The following is a 20119-nucleotide window of genomic DNA, read 5'->3' on the forward strand; positions in this document are numbered from 1 at the left end:
ACAGTAATATATAAATTACTTAATTTTTTTATTTTATTATAATTAGCTTTGCAATTTGTAGTCTTTTGTTTTTTTTTTTAAAAAAGAAAAAGATGTCATATTCATTTCAAAGATGGCTAACTACTTAAAGTAATAGTAAATTAGTAACAACTCGAGGAAGAGTTTTTTTTTTTTTTTTTTTTTTCCCATATAGAAGTGAAAAAGGAAGAGTTTTTTCCACACATTTATTACAGTAAATATAAAAGTAGTCGATATTGGACTAAACTGTTTGGTACCTTTTATTTCTACTTTTCTAAACAAAATTAGAATATTAGCAATGACAACGACACTTTTTAAATCCTGCTCCAAGGACCTCAATAAATCACCTACAATAATTAAAAATCCACAATGTCTTTTATAATCTGACCATAGCTGTATATAGGTTTGAATATTATACGATTAAACAAGGTTTAGAATGAACGGGATAACATAAATTATTTTCCAAGACCTTGATAGTTATAAATACATATATGCCCTTATGGATCACATATTTAATTTGTGATGGAGGAACTACGTATTATCAAATTTTAGAGATATTTACTTACCAAAAAACAAAAATTAGAGATATTTAATTTGAAACTTTTTTACCATTAGAAAATCTCTAGCTTACTTATAGGACCTAGCTCGTTGTCAAGTTTCACATTAAATTTTACCTTTTTTATACCAAGTCACAATTATATTAATGCAGGGATTTTTTAATGGCTTTTTTTTTTTTCCAAGTCCTTAATATAAAGTTTTGCAGAAATAATTAAATTACACATGAATGAACAATGCGTAACTGGGCTTGCAAGACCATTTTTGCCGGAGATATTTGGAAAACCTGAATAAATTAAGATTTTTTCTGAAAATACAAAAGTTACCTGTATTTTATATATATATATTTTTAAGGAATATTTTAATAAAAAGTAATAACTTCCACTAACGAGAAAGTGTTTTGACTTTGAACTTAGACGTGTCAAGTACATGAAATTCCACAAATTTCCACTAAACAAACCGTTAATGCATTGGACCCCGCTTTGCTCAATCTACTATTTTAATGTTTTCCTCGAGTCTATTTGAGAATAAAAAAGAAAAATGATGTTTTCTCAGTCTAAAAATTCCACCGATCTGAACCGTCCATTCACATTTAAGGCATGCATCAACTGTGCTATTTATTTAAAAAAAAAAAAAAAGAATTTAGAGATAACGTGCTATCAAACAGAATAGTCGGATACAGAAACTGACTATCTCACTTTCCAATCAGGAGCGTCTTCGGCACGCTTTATGACGTGAAAATGACAGATTAAAAGTTTTTTTTAATCCAACAACTAAATAAATTGAAATTAATGTCATAAATGCACGTAATACTTTTAAAATATTGTTCGTTTCATATTATTTGTTAAATATTTAATTAAATTTTACTTTTCATTTGGTCAAATACTTAATGATTATATGAACTCTCAAATATTTAATTAAATTTAAAATACAGTTTGCAAGTCTTATGAGTGGTAGCAATAAATCATAGGTTGAAGTAAGATATTCATGTTATCCCAAAGACGTGAAACCAAGTGATTAACATGACCAAAAAGAATATATATATATATATATATTCATGACTACGACAAAGATGGGTGTGAGGACTAATTTGAAAAAATATATATATATATTATTTATAGCATTGTCAAACAGCAATTTTATTATTATTATTATTATTATTATTTGGTAAAAGCATTTCAAACATTAATCTACCCGGTACATTTTAAGCACTAGTTTTTGAACCAGTTAAAAGCTAAAGAAATGATAAAGAGTGCACGGAAGTCTCATCCTAATCCTAACCCAACAATAATGGATTGACAAAAATAAATTAAACAAATAAAAACCAAACGATAACGGGTAGTGCTGCAAACGCGCTACAGCAGTGAGTGGGCGAAAAAAGTAAATAGAAGAATAGCAGCTTGCGGAAAATCCTCCGAGGTTGCACATGCCAGTTGCGGCACCTTTCTCGAAATTTGTTGTTGGCTATTATTTTAATCGTTTTATTACATTTTTTTAACATAAAAATTAAAAATAATATTTTCGTACGCTATATGGGACTTGTTGGGACTGAGTAACTTGACCATAAAGATTCTTTTTCCTGCCGGAACGTTAAAAAGGAGGTGCGCAATGTCCCCGAACCTTCCTCTCAGAGTTTGTTTATTTGGATTTTAATGAAATTTCCACTTTCCAAATTTTTAATACTTGTTTCAAATTTTTTTTATGTGTGTATATATATATATATATATATATTATGTTTTAAATAATTTAATAAGTAATTAATAATGCTAATATTAAATATTGGGTTCATATAATGTAAGATATATAAAAACGAGTGGTGGTAATTAGTAGTTATATAAGTGATAATAAACTATAGATAAAAAAAATTAATAATGCTCAACATTTTTAATTTATATTTGATAATAACGACCTAAAACATACTTTAAAATTGTGTATAAGATCGGCAATCCAACATGTTCTGATAAAAACAAAATGTTCTGGTCAAGAAAATAAATAGATATCTCCTTTCAAATAATAAAATATATATATGGAGTAAGGGGTCCAAATATGTAGGCTCTTTTATATGGGGAATGATTGATCATTGTATAAGCAATTCTCAACCTTTGCATGTAAAGTTTATGAATCTTACCGTTTAAGTGTTAGGTGATAAATTACTTACACACACACACACATATATATATATATACATGTTTGTGCCTGTTTACTTTATTTTTGGCTATGAAACTACAAAATAATTTATTTACAATCAATAAAAATTTTATGTTTAAAAATTCCAAAGTAAGGTAGTAAGGTATAAAGTATTAGCTAGATTTACAGAAGGAATCATATTGTCATTGATTAGGCAAGCCTACATGTGCTAATATATATATATATATATATATATATATAATATTTGTGTATATACGCATTACAAAACAGATTATAATAGTTAAATTACTGTACAGTCTTTTTTTTTTTTTCTTCCAATTAATGGATATTACATATATTTCTTAAACGAAAAGAGAAATTCTCTGCTTAAGTTGAACTCAAGCCTAGTGCTTGGAGAAGCAAGAACTAAAATGCATGCATGGATGACATTTTCGGATGTCTCTGAACTTTAATTAAGGACTATATAAAGTAGAATGGCATTTTTGGGTCTATGAGGCGTGTTGATGATTTGTATAATAATTTAATAAATTTAAAAATTTTATATGTTCGGCATATATATAGTTTGAAAAGAGTCATCGAACTTAACAGAAATAATATATATATATATATATATATAAAAAGAAGAAAAGAGGAAAAAAGTACAGATTGGAGGAGAGCTAACTCGTGAATACCATTTTGCTTTTTGAAAATTTTGATTTTAAAACCAATAAAATTTGTGTGACCGACTTGGTTTTTGAAAAGAGTAAATAAAACAATCAAAAGCTGTCACACATTTTCCTTTCATTAGAAAGTTCCTTTATGCACCATCGATCGCGTGGAGAGTGATAGAGACTCCGTATCTAAAAGGTCAAAAGGCACCCTCCCATCCCCTTATATTATAATTCAACTTGTTACTATATATATATATATATATATACTGTATATTAATTCCAAATATCTTATTCGTTAACTTTTTATCTCAATGGAATTTTATAATTTTATTTTATTTGAGGGCCCGCACCAATAATAAGATGATTGAATTCCTTGATATTTTTCCTTTCTTTTACGAATAATGATGGTTTAATTAATATGTAGAATAAAATAGAATAAAAAGGGATAGTATAATATATTACATTTTTTTTTTGGTAACGTTACATTAAATCTCGGTTAGTAAAAGTAAAGATATTTATATTTTTATGTTGACCGACTATAATTAAAAAGTTTTATTTAATTAGAATAATTAGACAAAACGTGTACGTCAATATTTATATAACATTTAATCATATTAAACAAAATAGCTGCGGACCGAAATTTGCTGTGTCTAAATAAACCAATCGAACTGATGCATGCCATATATGCAAATTTCGTGTGAAACATATATTTAATAGAAGAAGGAATGTTATCAATTAAATGGAATGTGCCAGCAGTAGGAAACCGATAATATTGCGAGAGAATTGATAGGAATCGGACCTGACCAATTGCAATTGGTGGTTGTGGGTCTCTCTTGCCTCCCAATCATCAATCCATCATATCACTGATTAAATGTACTGGATAAGACTTACTATGGACCCCAGGACCACTCCTATCATATACATTTATTTATTCTTTTATTCGATTTGGAAAAATTGATATAATATATACTTTTTGGTGAGTGGAAAATTTTTTAGTATTGACTTCATGTGTATATGGTTGATTTGGGCAGCAATGAGGGGGATGGACTCCCAACAAAGAAAGATAACAGTTATATGTAGTTACGCACTGATGTTTCCCATAAAAAAAAAAAAAAAAAAAAACTATACATGTACGGTTTGTATAATATATATATATATATATATATATATTTGTCCACTTTAAAAATCAAAATTTGTGTATGAGTTTTTTTATGGTTGAAACCGTCGTATACTGATTAAAGAAAAAGATAACAATTTTTTAATAGTTATATATATTTTTTAACATAAACAGAAAAAAATGATAATTTTTTAAAAAATCATCATTTTTTTATTAACCTGTGTGCAAATAATCTTGATAATAAAATTATCTTTTATATATATATATATATATATTAATACGAGGGATGGACCCCCAACAAAGAAAGATAACAGCTATATGTAGTTATGTACTGATGTTTCCTATATTTTTTTTTTTTAAAGGAAAAGAAATCAAGTATCTACAGTTTGTATGTACAAATATATATATATATATATATCCACTTTAAAAAAATCAATATTTATATATATATATTTTAATCATGTTCATATAAAGACGATATGGTATTTTTTAATATTAAATTTTTTTATTATTTTTTAGATTACAACAAAAATTAATATTTAAAATTTAAAATTTAAAAATAATAAAATATAAATTTAATAATCTATTAAAAAATAAATTTTATTGAATTAATATAATTTTAAATTTTTATCCATTTAAAAATTAAAAAAATTAATATTAACATGATATTTTTGAAGGATGTACATATATATATATTTTATGTCGGTAACAAAAAAGTATGTAGCATGCTGAATTTCTCTCGGTGAAGCCCATGACAACAAGAATGAAGGGGAGCCCAACCCATACACCAAAAGCAAATATAATTATTTAGATTATAAGTTTTTTCCAGTGAAATTGGTCAAAATGATTGATTAAGCTTCTATTTTTCTTTTTTATATAAGGAACCGATGATTAATTAAGCTTAATAGGTATAATCAATTATTTATGATTTTAAGTAAAACAAATGAATAAAAGGGAGGTTTTTTCAAATCTAATTGGGAAAATATGTATTAAATATATATATATATATATATATATGTTCCAAGAAAAGCATGTCTTTCAAAATCTCATCCATACTTAACCAACCAAAACCAAACCATTTGTTATGTAGTTCAGCTACAAGGAAAGGAGGAAAAAAGCTGTGGAAATTGGAGTAAATATAGGCTTGAACAGTGTACGTCGTCCATGCAAAAAGACAGTGCATTTATGCATGACTTTCAGAGAATTAAAAATGCGTAGATGAAAGAAAGCCTATTCATATTTACTTTGATCAAAGGCAGTCTTTGTTTGTTACTTATATAGAAAGACCAGCCGGTTAATTTACAGTTTACGTTTTACTTTTTTCATCTTATGTTGGCTCTGTCCTGTCCTTTCAGGAGGAAAAGAAGCCGACTCTGTGTTAACAGGTTGCCAAAAACGGAATGATACTCATGACATCACTTCAGATATGCTCCAGTGGCCATTGCACAATGACAATGAATCACTATCTCTGTTTCAAATTAATTAAAAGTAGAGAGATAGAGAGAGAGAAAGCAATTTTTATTTTTATTTAATTTTTTTTTTTTGGTGAAAAAGGTTTCGTTTATGTAAAAAGCATGGCTTTCTCTTGAAAAGAAGCTCTGCAAAGAAAACCTCCCGGAAGAGACTTCCTCCTATGGCTGTCCAAAGGACTTCCTCTTCCCTCATAGCAGAGAGACCTTTGAAGAACCACGTGTAAGAGGACGAACAAGGTTTATCTTTTTCTTCAAATTTTTTTTTTTCTTTCTTTCTTTTTTTTTTTTTTTAATAAAACATTTTTTCCACGGAGTTTGTTTGTGGTGAGTAACAGTTTAAGATGTGAAATGGGCATTTGCTTGTATGTGTGTGCGTGTGAGAGAGAGACAGAGAGTAAAAAGTGGTTTTGGGTTTGGTAGGCAACTGGAAGGGTTAGGGTAGGAGGGTGTGGTGTTACCGATCTGGCCGGTCAAAAAAAAAAAAAAAAAAAAAAGGATGACAAAAAGAGGCGTGTATAGTCTCTGGTGCTGTTGATGTGACTTTCTTGATCTGTATGGTTTCCTCCCCCTTTTGTGATTGACATTTGTGATTGAAAAGCATGTGTTTGTTTCTTCCAACATATAATAGTTTTCTGTTTTGGATCTATTCTGTACTTAAATATTTACTAATATGTGATTGTAAAGTTAAAACATGGCCGTTTCTTTATTGATAAAAATATGGAAATAAATTAATAATCTGCAGATAACAATTTCCCTCTCTCTCTCTCTTGTCTGATTAATCTTCAATTCATTATTTTTTCTTTACAAATAAATATATAGAGTTTGTTTAACACTCGCATACGGGGGATATGATGTTCTTGCAACACAGATGAGGCCAGTACCCTGCTAGAAACCAATTTTTTTGTCTTTCTTTTTTATTATTATTATTTTTTTCCCTGCTAAGTTTTGCATAATACAATTATTGACTTCAAACCTCTAGACCTTTTTTCTTCATCATGATGTACATTTCTCTGCAAAGAAAAATTAGTCTATGCTTCATTTTGCAATTGTGTTCCTCATATTAATTGAAATCCATTTGCAAAATAGGAAGATTATTATTCTCTGAGATTGGAGAAACATGCTTGCATGGACAAATAGAATTGAAACACTACTTATTAGATCAATCATACATTTTGCAGTGAAGTGGATTCTTTTTTTTTTTTTTTTTTGGGGAAAAATCAGCAATAGAAATTTAACTTACATTAGTCATAAAGTTCCTACTAGTCATAAGTTCAAGTTCACTAATTGTATTAAATATGGCCATTAATTTTCAGGGAATCCTAGTTACCTAGCTTTGAGATATCAATGACTCCTAAGCGAAGGAATGGCGGAGGAAATATAAATGTATGGCCAAGCAGACACAACCATCATATGTGTGGACCTAGTTCTTCCAAGAGAAAGCCAAAACCACATTTTTTCAAGATGATCATTCAATCCACTATTGACAACAAAAAACTTGTAAGTGGGTTTCTTAATTTACTTAATTTCTACGTTTGGTTTACGAGAAAACGAAATATATAAAAACTTACTCAAAATGGCTCCTTGCAGAAAATCCCAAAAGTATTTGTGAAGATTTATGGCAAGGAACTGGCTTCATCAGTTGCTACCGTCTCTCTTCCAGATGGTCGCACTTGGAAACTGGGTTTGGAGAGAGCTAATGGAAGAACTTCATTTGTAGTTGGGTGGCAGAGATTTGTGGATCATTACTCTATCCGTTCTGGATATTGTTTACTATTTAGATATGATGGATTTTCAAAATTCCATGTCTATATACTTGATAATAGAAGCATTGAGATATATTACCCGTACAATGCTCAAAGCGCTACTTTTGATGATGATTCTGAAGATCATGAGGTGGAACCTACATATGATGACGATGATGATGATGATGACGAGGACGGTGCTGCTGCTGATGATGACGACAGCGACGTCGATGATGATTTTGAACCCAACACACACTTCTCATCTAAAAGAATGATACACATCAATGGATCTTTAGTTCAACAGGGTAGAAAAAGGACGATTATGTCCCCAGGTGATGGTGGTTTGTCAGCTACAGATGAGGGACAAATGTTGTTTACTAGTAGAAATTTCTCCCAAATTAAGATTACCAAGGAAAGTACCCGGAGAGCAATTCAAGCTGCTACAGAACGCAAGCTTAAAAATCCTTCTTTCATGGTTGTCATGGAGCAAAATAATACAGAACGCCATAACTGTCCGGTGAGCCCATATACATGTATATATATAACACAATTAATTTGTTTTGTTTTCTAATCTTTTGGTGTTTCATTTACAAATCAACATATATATATATATATATATATATATAAGCACACACAACCCTATAAGCTCATTACAACTATTTTGCAGAATGTGCCAGCAGAGTTTGTTAAGAAGTACATGATGAACAGCTCAGAATATATAAACCTTGGGATTCCTAGAAGAAAAAAGCAGTGGCATGTGAGGTGTACTCCAATACACAAAAATAGATGGGCTATGAAATTGAGCAAAGGATGGGGTGCATTTAAGAGGGACAACAAGTTGAAGAAAGATGATGTCTGTGTGTTTGAACTTATGAAGAAGAATGATATTTTGCTGAAAGTTTCAATATACCGTGCTGCTGAATATGCACATCGAGGGATATAAGAAAGATATGCTTGAAACTAGACGTCTTATTTGTGTGTTAAAAGATTATAAATTTAGCTATATATATATATTATGTGTTGGACCTGGATGTTTTGTTTAATTTATTGATATAGCCCATCCAGTACACAAATGGGTTTTAAAGACTAAACTGTAGTTCGTCTTTATCTTTATGGAAGTGTATTAGGAATTTGTAAGGTTTTAAACAGGGGAATTTGGCCCTTTACCCTCCTTGGCAAGGCGTTAACGAAATATATCCTTCCTCTTTTATTTGTTTTTTTTTTTTACCCTTTAATATCAATTATAACCTTAAAATAATTTTAAAAAACATCCATATCTTTTTACATTAATTTCCAATTTATTTCCACGAAAAACTTTTTCTTCACCCCATCCCATATCATATCCCATACCACGAAAAACCTTTTTAACTTTTCAACTAAAAAACAAAAATCTATTTTTTTTTTACTATTTTTTAATCCACTTATAAGCATCAGTTATTTTTATTATTTTTTTTTTGTTTATTGCCGTGTGTGATGTATATATTGTGTGGATTTCATATTTACATTAAATACTTGGAATTTTAAGAATATATAACATTTTTTTAGTACAATGTGATATGTTTAGGAATGTGAATCACTTTATTAATGTTTAAAACCGGTTAAAAATTTGAAATTTATGTTAGATTAAGGTTTTTATATGGAAGTTATTAAAATCTAAGTTTTAGGATAGATTGACACTGGGTATCAGTAGGAAATGAAAAGACGAAAAAAATGGGACCGGTTTGGCCTGAAACGGTGGCCGGAGGTGGGAGAAAATTCCGGTCAGAATTCGGGGAACGAGACCCGGTTCGGGCGGGTTCGGGCCGACCGGCTGGAGGTTGAAGGAGAATCGAACAATGTGTCGTCTGTTACTAACGACATGTTGTTCGGTTGGCCAGCCCATACAACACGTCGTCCTTGTATGACGACATGTCGTTAATTATAAACGACGTGTCGTTTTTGTGCGTGTGTAACGGACCACTTGCTGTTTTGCTGACGTAATCGATAATGCCAGCCTTTTTTTTTTTTTTTTAATAAAGAGTTTTGGGGTTCAAAGGGAGAAAAAAATATGGAGTTGATTAAGGTTTATAGTTTGGCACAAGCTTAAAAATTAAAAATGATATAAATTAATTTTGGAAGTGATAAAAAATGTGGAATTGGTTGGATAAATAAATGTGTTTGATCAAATTTTATGTTATTTTAAGTTGTTTATATGTAGTTATATATATATATACATATATATACACTTTAAATGTAGATGAAAATGAGCAGCATTGGCAATTTAAATTGAAATGGTTATTTTGTATTGTTTAGAATTATATAAATTATGTATTCGTAATTTAGGATTATGGTTATTTATATATGCATACATAGTTGACTATGTGGCTAAAGGTAGTTAAAAATTTATTAATGTTGTCAAGTTACATTTATAGGTTGTATTTTATAATGGCACCAAAAAGGAATTTGCGATCTCAATTGAAGAAGGGAGTTAAGAAGATGCAAACTAAGAGACGCGGTGGCAGCATATCAGCACCCAACTCTAAGCGTCGACGAACTACTAGGCAACAATCCAAAGCTGAGAAAGAAACCACCGAACTTCCAGGGCACGTTCCACTCTCCTCTTCCTCATCTGAGATGGTAAGTTTTATATTCATTTATGTAGTTTGGTGCGGAAAGTGATAATACATCTGTCGGTATTTATTCATGAATGTTATATTGATGACATTTTATATTGTATCTATTTAATTATTTGGCAGTCATCCATCAAAGGCCGTTATCCCATATGGGAGGCATCTCGAAGCACATATTCATGTGATTCGACACTTCGTAGCTATGTGCGTGGGAAGTCACCCAAACTTAGCGTGCCGTAGTGGAGATGTGATTATGCAAGTCTATACATATATTTAAAAAAATTCTGATTAAGTTTCCCAATTTGTGGATAATAATGTTACGTTCTAATTTTCAGGTGTACATCCCTGTCAACAATGGAGGCGTCCATTGGTTGGCAGCATGTGTGGACTTGAAGGCTCGACATATTGATTTATACGATCCAAATATGGGAAATAAATATGTCCAGAATAAAGAGTTGGACAATGCGAAATGCCTTAAGTATATGCTGCCTTACCTATTAAGGTATGGGGGATATTACGAGAAGAATCCGAAAGTGTTCCCACTTTAGAGCCATTCACGATGACCATGATCAAAGATGCACCCTGCCAAGATAATGGGTATGAATGTGTTGTCATTTCCAACCACTTCTATTGCTGCTGTTTAATTGTGCTTACGTGTGGAAATTCACGTGGTTGGTTTTCATTAATGCTATTCTGTAGGGGTGATTGTGGCGTCTTCGTTTTGAAATTTATTGAATACAAGAGGAGTGAGGAGAACCTTTTATTTGGCCCGGAAGACATTAGCTTGTTTAGAAAAAAATATGTTGTTGACTTGTACTTTAATAAATTTTCAATGTAGATCGTATGTTTAATATTATAACATCCTATATTAATGGTATCTTAATATGCAGAATCTAGCTTTAGTGATGATAACCGTTGACAAAATAAGAGAAAAGAAGACCCTTGGTAGTGATAAAAATTCAAACAAAGATAATTACCGATACGCTTTCGGTAACATCAATTCACATATTTTTTGACTCCAAAGAGTCCACTAATGTGTGTTTTCGACAACAACATGCAAAATATACATTCATCACTGACCCTAAATAGAAAAAACCCCAAAAGTTTGGAAAAAGTTCTCAAATTGGCAAAAAAATTTGATTACCGTAGGTTTCATCGGTAATTACCGAAACCCCAGTGTTAATCACATTTTATCAATTTTTTGGCCCCCAAAAGTCCCCTAATGAGTGTCAAATGCAACAACATGCAAAATATACGTTCTTCAATGATTCTAAGGAAAAAAAATCCCAAACGTTAGGAAAAAGTTCTCAAATTGGCAAAAAATACTTGATTACCTTTGGGCTTTCGTAATTACGGATGAAACCTACGGTAATTCGTTTAAACTGGCTAGAAAATTTACCAAAGATTTCATCGGTAATTACCAAAGGCTCTACAGTAATCACATTTGACAACTTTTTTTGGCCCCCACAAGTCTCCTAATGTGTGTTAAATGCAAAATATATATTCTTCAATGATTCTAAGGAGAAAAAACCCCAAACGTTAGGAAAAAGTTTTCAAATTGGCAAAAAAACTTGATTACTGTAGGGCCTTCGATAATTACCGATGAAACCTACGGTAATTAGTTTAAACTTGCTGGAAAAATTACCGACGATTTCATCGGTAATTACCGAAGGCCCTACAGTAATCACATTTGACAACTTTTTTGGCCCCCACAAGTCCTTTAATGTGTGTTAAATGCAACAACATGTCAAATATACATTTTTCAATGATACCAAGAAGAAAAAATCCCAAACGTTAGGAAAAAGTTCTCAAATTGGCAAAAACTACTTGATTACCGTAGGACCTTTGATAATTACCAATGAAACCATCGATAATATTTCCAGAAAGTATAAATCTATTACCGTAGGTTTCATCGGTAATTACCGAAGGCCCTACGGTAATCAAGTTTTTTTGCCAATTTGAGAACTTTTTCATAACATTTGAGGTTTTTTCTTCGTGGTATCATTGAAAAATGTATATTTTGCATGTTGTTGCATTTAAGACACATTAAAGGACTTGTGGGGGCCAAAAAAGTTGTCAAATGTGATTACTGTAGGGCCTTCGGTAATTACCGATGAAATCGTTGGTAATTTTTTCAGCAAGTTTAAACTGATTACCGTAGGTTTCATCGGTAATTACCGAAAGCCCTATGGTAATCAAGTTTTTTTGCCAATTTGAAAACTTTTTCCTAACGTTTGGGGTTTTTTCTCCTTAGAATTATTGAAGAATATATATTTTGCATGTTTTTGCATTTAACACACATTAGGAGACTTGTGAGGGCCAAAAAAGTTGTCAAATGTGATTACTGTAGGGCCTTCGATAATTACTGATGAAATCGTCGGTAATTTTTCCAGTAAGTTTAAACTGATTACCGTAGATTTCATCGGTAATTACCGAAGGCCCTACGGTAATCAAGTTTTTTTGCCAATTTGAGAACTTTTTCATAACGTTTGGGGTTTTTTCTTCTTGGTATCATTGAAAAATGTATATTTTGCATGTTGTTGCATTTAACACACATTAACGGACTTGTGGGGGCCAAAAAAGTTGTCAAATGTGATTACTATAGGGCCTTCGATAATTACCAATGAAATCATCGGTAATGTTTCCACCAAGTTTAAACTGATTACCGTAGGTTTCATCGGTAACTACTGAAGGGCCTACGGTAATCAAGTTTTTTTGCCAATTTAAGAACTTTTTCAGAATTTTTGAGGTTTTTTCTCCTTAGGATCATTGAAGAAAGTATATTTTGCATGTTTTTGCATTTGACACACATTAAGGGATTTGTGGGGGCCAAAAAAGTTGTCAAATGTGATTACTGTAAGGCCTTCGGTAATTACCGATGAAATCGTCGGTAATTTCCAGCAAGTTTAAACTTATTATCGTAGGTTTCATCGGTAATTAACGAAGGCCCTACGGTAATCAAGTTTTTTTGGCAATTTGAGAACTTTTTCATAACGGTTGGGTTTTTTCTTCTTGATATCATTGAAAAATGTATATTTTGCATGTTGTTGCATTTAACACACATTAAGGGATTTGTGGGGGCCAAAAAAGTTGTCAAATATGATTACTGTAGGGCCTTCGGTAATTACCGATGAAATCTTCGATAATTTTTCCAGCAAGTTTAAACTGATTACCGTAGGTTTCATCGGTAACTACCGAAGGTCCTACGGTAATCAAGTTTTTTTGCCAATTTGAGAACTTTTTCAGAATTTTTTGGATTTTTTCTCCTTAGGATCATTGAAGAAAGTTTATTTTGCATGTTTTTACATTTAACACACAATAGGGGACTTATAGGGGCCAAAAAAGTTGTCAAATGTGATTACTATAAGGCATTCGGTAATTACCGATGAAATCTTCAGTAAATGTTCCAGCAAGTTTAAACTGATTACAGTAGGTTTCATCGGTACTTACCGAAGGCCCTATGGTAATCAAGTTTTTTTGCCAATTTGAGAACTTTTTCAGAATTTTTGGGGTTTTTTCTCCTTAGGATCATTGAAGAAAGTATATTTTGCATGTTTTTGCATTTAACACACATTAGGGGACTTATAGGTGCCAAAAAAGTTGTCAAATGTGATTACTATAAGGCATTCGGTAATTACCGATGAAAGCTTCGGTAAATGTTCCAGCAAGTTTAAACTGATTACAGTAGGTTTCATCGGTAATTACTTAAGGCCCTACGGTATCAAATTTTTATGCCAATTTGAGAATGTTTTCAGAACTTTTGGAGTTTTTTCTCTTTAGGATCATTTAAAAATGTATAGTTTGCATGTTTTTGCATTTAACACACATTAGGAGACTTGTGGGGGCCAAAAAATTGGTAAAATGTGATTACTATAGGGGTTTCGGTAATTACCGATAAAATCTATGGTAATTTTTCCAGCAACTGCAAATTGAATGCTTTCACTTATTAATGTCATTTTTTCTCTTACTATGTCAACAATTATCATTAATAAAGCTAGATTTAGCATATTCTCGGTGGAAACACACACGATTGAAGTTGTCGGATGGAATTGTGGTGATTTTTTTACAACGGTGGACAAATGTCAATTACCGACGATGCATCGGTAATTACCATTGGGTAGTAATAGCATCCGTGAAATAGTAAGAAACCTACAAAAAACTGAACACAGAATGATATTTTAAAAACACAATACGACGGATGACTTTGCCAACAAAGCAACACATAAAAACAACATCTATTATGCCAAAACACATGTTAGCAGTTGAGCTACTAATTGCATTCCCTACTACATTGCATAACACACGAATACCGCATAACATGCCCCCATTGGCTTAATATAGCGTAGTCCTTCAGTTGAATGGTGCTGTTGATTGGTAGTGCGATCAAGAGGTATGGCGGCCGAGCATGATCGGCTGCTGTGACCAATCTATTTGCATCCCCTGCATCTATATTGAAGATGCTCCTCTCCTTGAGATTGAATCCTCTTCTTTCTTGGTCTTCCTGACTGTTTTCCAATCTTAGGTGGAAGTACAAGCTGGTTTATGACATCATCTCGAGCATGCCACTGACATTTATCTCCAAGTGGATATATGGTTTCCGAATATGCGTCACAGAGTGAGTCAACTTAGTAATGCACCGAGCAAAGGATATATGGAGAAATATGTCGATGCTTACATGCTTCAATTGCATGGACACAAGGAAATCCATCAATGTCGAATTCCTTGCATGAGCATGTCTTATTTTCTAAGTTGACTACTCCAACGAACATGCCATAGCCAACAATTTGAAACTCGTATAAGTTCAATGGAATAACACATAAGCCTCTACCATTATTTGAGCGCTCTTGCATGATATTTTCCAACCAATTAGTAACAAGAGTTTGCATTGCAGCTGCGTTATATCGACATTCATACCCCTTGTTGATTAATTCTTCAATCATGTCTGCAAACAAAACAGCTAAAAAACGTTACAAACTCTAGTATTGCCCTTCCTCCTCATGATAATTATAGCAGACCATGCCTTCTAACGCAAGGAAAAAAAAACTGCTAAATTATAACAAAACCAATATAATATTAACCAATATAATATTAAACACAGTAATCACATAATGAAAGCATTAAAAGTTAACTAAAGACTATAACTGTGGATATTTAGATATCATAAAACATCAACAGCAAGTAGACTTCTCATATAAAACATTTAATATGTCCCCAAGAAGATAATAATCATCAAATGCGGCTCCTACCATGGACCTACCAATAATCCAAACCACAACAGCTGTGGTCCTTGTGGTCTTTAAAATTTTGAATAGAAACCTAAAGTGAAAGAGCTTCATGATATCATAATATGCTGACAACACAAATACAATTGAGTGAATAATCTTCCACCAGTTCCTTTCACCCTAAAGAGAAAAAAGTTCATCCCACATAACAAATAGCAGGGAGGATTGAGCATTTCTTAAAAATTAACAATGTTTCAGAACATGTGACAAATAAATTGCTTAATTTTTAAAATCCTAAAAACTAGTTATTAAGTGCACAGGAGAAAAAAGGTTCTTAGATAAAGGTGGAAATTCTGTGGTTCGGTAAAATAAAGTAGAAAGCTAAAGCATAGATATTAATTTGAACATTGTTATACAGATAATGAGGATCCATTAATAGTTCCAACCAAGTCAGAGATCAAAATGCCAACTCCTTGTGTGTAGAATGTACAAATATACAACAATGAAAGGAACTCAATGTTGACCTTAATTTGAAGGTCAGCAAATATGAACTGAATAAGAAGAATATAGGTAATAATACTATTGCACTACTTTGACCAATATAGGAACCAAATGGACCTCCAAAATTCAGAACATCTAAATTTTTTAGTCTGGCTAATGATGAAATGAGGAAAAGCAACATCTAAATTTTGAAGTGCATGTAAATGTTGATATCTATTTATGCAATTTCAATTGGTTTACTTGTTTTTTCATATGAACAACCTTATTTTACATTCATTGTGATTTTGCCTGTTTTCTAATATCTTTTCTTGGCTTTTTTCCCCTTAATGTGTGTGTATTTGTCAATACAATAGATAATATAGTGGTGGCTAACTTCCAAAAAGCATAATTGATTTGCAGCCAAACGGAGGAACTCATATAAAATGTCTTCCTTGCACAGCTCCCATAGTTTTCTATTATTATCATACGTTAACCTATCATTGCATCTTTTAACATGAAGTGCAGAGGGAAATGATTCCACAACATCATAACTGGAGTTTGAGTTAAATCAATAAATGAAAGCCCCAATGGACTGTTTAAATCAATAAACATGTATGAGAAATGACTAAATTAGAAGGGGATAAATACAAAAAATATCAACAAAGAAAATGGAGAACAATATTTGTGGAGTATCTCTTTGACACAAGAATAATTTACTTGAATAAAAGATATTAAAGTAATAATAGTAATATAAATAAAAATAGAAAGAAAAATGCATGCTGATACAAAAAAATAAAGGAAAAACAAAGTGCATTTACATTGGATATTAAGTGTTATGAAGCGGTATGAATGCAAATACTTTAAATCGAAAAACTCATTCATAGAACTCGAAGAAAGACACTGAAAACAATATCGCTAAACAATTCACTTCGTAAACCATGATTAATGTTGCAGAATAACACTACCCCAGGAAAACTTAACTCGTAGAGCCCAAATCCAACTAAAGCTACCAAAGGAACAACTGAAAGTGGACTCAAAAACTTGAAGAATAGATATAGAAAATCTAATTAACAACAGCTTCAGAATTCCAATTGTTTGTAGGACAAAACTATTTTGGAGAAAACATTAAAAGACATCAATGCAAACACTCAACAGCCTTAACAAATATTTGACAATAGTTTTTGTAGTCGAGTTCTGTTACTTCTCCAGTTCCCCGTTAGAATGAGAAGCCAAATTTTAGAGCTTCAACTTTTCTCACTTCCATTTTCTCACTCCACTTCCCAAGTACAACATATATGTTAGACAAAATTACATATGTAGATATTGGCTTAGGATTTAAACTAAATATTTTCTTTGCTAGACAACATTATATAAGGTTAAGCACATTCAAAGATAAGACTAGTTAACATTAAATAATTATCAACATCAAAAATTTAAGCTTTAAGAAAACATATAGTTTTAACAAGAATGAAATAGTAAGTGGGATGCTTATTGTTTATTTTTATCATTTCTATGTTCATTACCATTATTATGGTTCTTTTAGTCTTTGCTCACAATAAAAAAAAAAAAAACAAGGAAATGACCTAAAATGGGGTTTGCAACCAAAAAATGAAATAGGAATAAAAAATTATAAAGTCTTGAGAAAATGTTCCACCAATAAGTGGTGGGTTTTGAATTTTTAATAAAAAAGGTGATAGGGAAGTGTACCATAAACGTTTATAGTGCCCTTGGGTGGTTTCTTATCAGATTTCTTCACCGTGGGATCAGCACAGACAACAACATAAATTTTCTTGTATAGTTCTTCAAGGTTATCTGCTTAATTCCTTCTTCTATGTACTCATTAAAGGATTTCACTCAACCGTCCTGCTAATGTCAAAGAATTTGTATGAATATATACCACAATGATGCATATGATATTTTGTGCAGTAGCCAATTATAGTAGCTCGTGTAGGAACCTCGGAAGACACCGTATTAAGGTTATTTTTAATCACATAGAGTGCAATGCACCCATAACTCATTGGAAGAAACTTAAATTATCAATCAACAAAAAGGATGAACATCTTGACTTTTAAAATCAATATTATCAAACAATAGAAAAGCATGATTAAGTAAAAAAGGAAAGTTCTTCAACAACTCAACTAGAAAAATGTATTCTGATGTGTTACTTCAAGACATTGCATCAAGCATTCTACTTGGCAGTCTTTGTCTTTGAAGAAACAAGAGCATGCCTAGAATAGGGCAAAGAAATGAAAAAAGGTAAAACTAAATATTTAGAAATATTCAATCAGAATGAGGACACAAATTAAGCAACTCATACCTACCTAAATGCATAGATGCAATAGGTCCTCCATATCCAAACATGTCAAAAAAGGGCTACAAAATCAAGATATGCTTAAAAGATAAATTTCAACGAGTAAACACTAAGAAGACAGTGGACACAGGACATAACTTACAAACAAATTGTACTTCGAATATGGAGGAAGAAATGCACGCTAATAAATAACCAAGAGAAACAGAAAATAAGATAAAGTACATGTACAAAATAAGAGGTAGATTTCTCTTTATATTAGAATGAAACATACATGCACAAGCTACAAAAGTTAGTGTCAGTTTTCACCATATAAATAAGTGTATTCATGAGATAAAAGCAAAATAAAAAGATTTAGAAAACAATTTTTACCATAAGGTATGGAGGTTTTAACTGTATTGCCTGTCTTTTTGAAGCCCTATGAAGTGATGCGCCCATCTTTCCCCTGTATAGAATATATGTAAATGACACCTTTTGAACATGGAAATCAGATTTAATAAATAACACTTATTATCATAATAACAGTAATGAAAAATGTATTTTCTTGTAAGGCTGCTTAGGGTTTTAGTTCTTTCACAAATTCTTCTTCTGTTTGACTAGTGTATCCACTTTATAGGGAAAACAATTTCTTTAATTCATTATGCCTCTTTGAAGTACCAATAGCTTGTTCAAGAAATCACATCAAGAATGAGCATTAAAAAGAAAATATAAAAAGAGCACATAATGAATATGAAATTTGGCCAATTAAACACTAGAACAGAAGAAAATTAGCCACCAAATCTATAGGACCCTGTTATGAAACATATCCATTGATGAAGTCCAGGTCCGAAGGGCTAGCATAAATTAATTGGAAGTCCAGGTCCAAAGTGATAATATAATGAAAACTAATGAAAAAAGACTTGGTTAACTTTTTAACATTTGATGAAAAAATTTATTAGTGGGTCATTGTAAAGAATGACATGCCAAACTTCCAGAAGAAAAATCTTCACCTCTATCGCACCAAAGCTTTCCATATAACCATTGGCAAAAAACATGTTCTACTTAACAGCTTAATGATAATGATGGAATTCTAAAACATAATACTATCTCCTTATTCATGCATTCAAAGTATAAACTAGACTAGAATTTCTAAATCGAAAAAAGTCGAAAAGGGATGAAAGGAGAAAGGGCAATGCTTACCTGCTGTGGTTGGTTTGTTATCTTCCCTAAGAACACGTATCGTGAGTGAGGATAGGTTTGAGGGAAGATTGCAAAAAGGGGTTGTGTTGACATGGCATAGGTTCTGACCACCGTTTGCCCTACTAATAAGTTCTGTAGATAACCGAAGCCGTGAAGATGAGAAAGAAAAGTCGTCGGGAGAGGGAAGAAGTTGCTGGAAGAATTTAAGAGCTCCTATTGTAAGGAGGGAAATGGATCCTAGAGAAAGAGAGAGTGAGAGGGAAAAGAATCATGTGGAGAAGAAGGAAAAGGAAATGGAATGGAGCAAAAGAAATATCAAATAAAATAACAAAAAAACATATAAGAAATAGAGAGAGAGAGAGAGAGAGAGAGGGGGGGGGAGGGGAGGGAAATTAGATACGAAATGTGGTAGGTGGGATACTGGTAAGAGGAAGAAAAAAATTGTAAGTGATTTAAAAGATAAGGGTAGAGTTAGAATATTGAAAAAAACATGGGTAGATAAAAAAAAGTTTAAAGAAAGAGGGGTATTTTTCATCAAGCCCTTTAAAACAAGAGCATTGGACCAAATTCCCCTTTTATACATGTATAAAATGTTTGTGTGTGTATGTTAGTGTTTTGA

The 20119-nt window shown here is 31.7% G+C and overlaps 2 protein-coding genes across 2 annotated transcripts; both read left to right on the forward strand.

Moving 5' to 3' along the window:
* The first annotated feature begins 5942 nt into the window (after positions 1-5942).
* Positions 5943-8862, forward strand: LOC107426445 (B3 domain-containing transcription factor VRN1). The gene is made up of 4 exons (XM_025077835.3): positions 5943-6197; positions 7274-7457; positions 7548-8219; positions 8370-8862. The coding sequence occupies exons 2-4, from the start codon at positions 7305-7307 to the stop codon at positions 8643-8645; spliced, it is 1101 nt and encodes a 366-aa protein (XP_024933603.3). The 5' UTR covers positions 5943-6197; positions 7274-7304; the 3' UTR covers positions 8646-8862.
* Positions 8863-10120: 1258 nt separating this feature from the next.
* On the forward strand, positions 10121-10567 carry LOC132805394 (uncharacterized). The gene is made up of 2 exons (XM_060820243.1): positions 10121-10318; positions 10438-10567. Exons 1-2 carry the CDS (start codon positions 10127-10129, stop codon positions 10549-10551), a joined length of 306 nt encoding a protein of 101 aa, XP_060676226.1. The 5' UTR covers positions 10121-10126; the 3' UTR covers positions 10552-10567.
* Positions 10568-20119: the final 9552 nt, after the last annotated feature.

Source organism: Ziziphus jujuba, chromosome 9 (genome assembly GCF_031755915.1).
Source record: "Ziziphus jujuba cultivar Dongzao chromosome 9, ASM3175591v1".
Classification (NCBI taxonomy): domain Eukaryota; kingdom Viridiplantae; phylum Streptophyta; class Magnoliopsida; order Rosales; family Rhamnaceae; genus Ziziphus; species Ziziphus jujuba.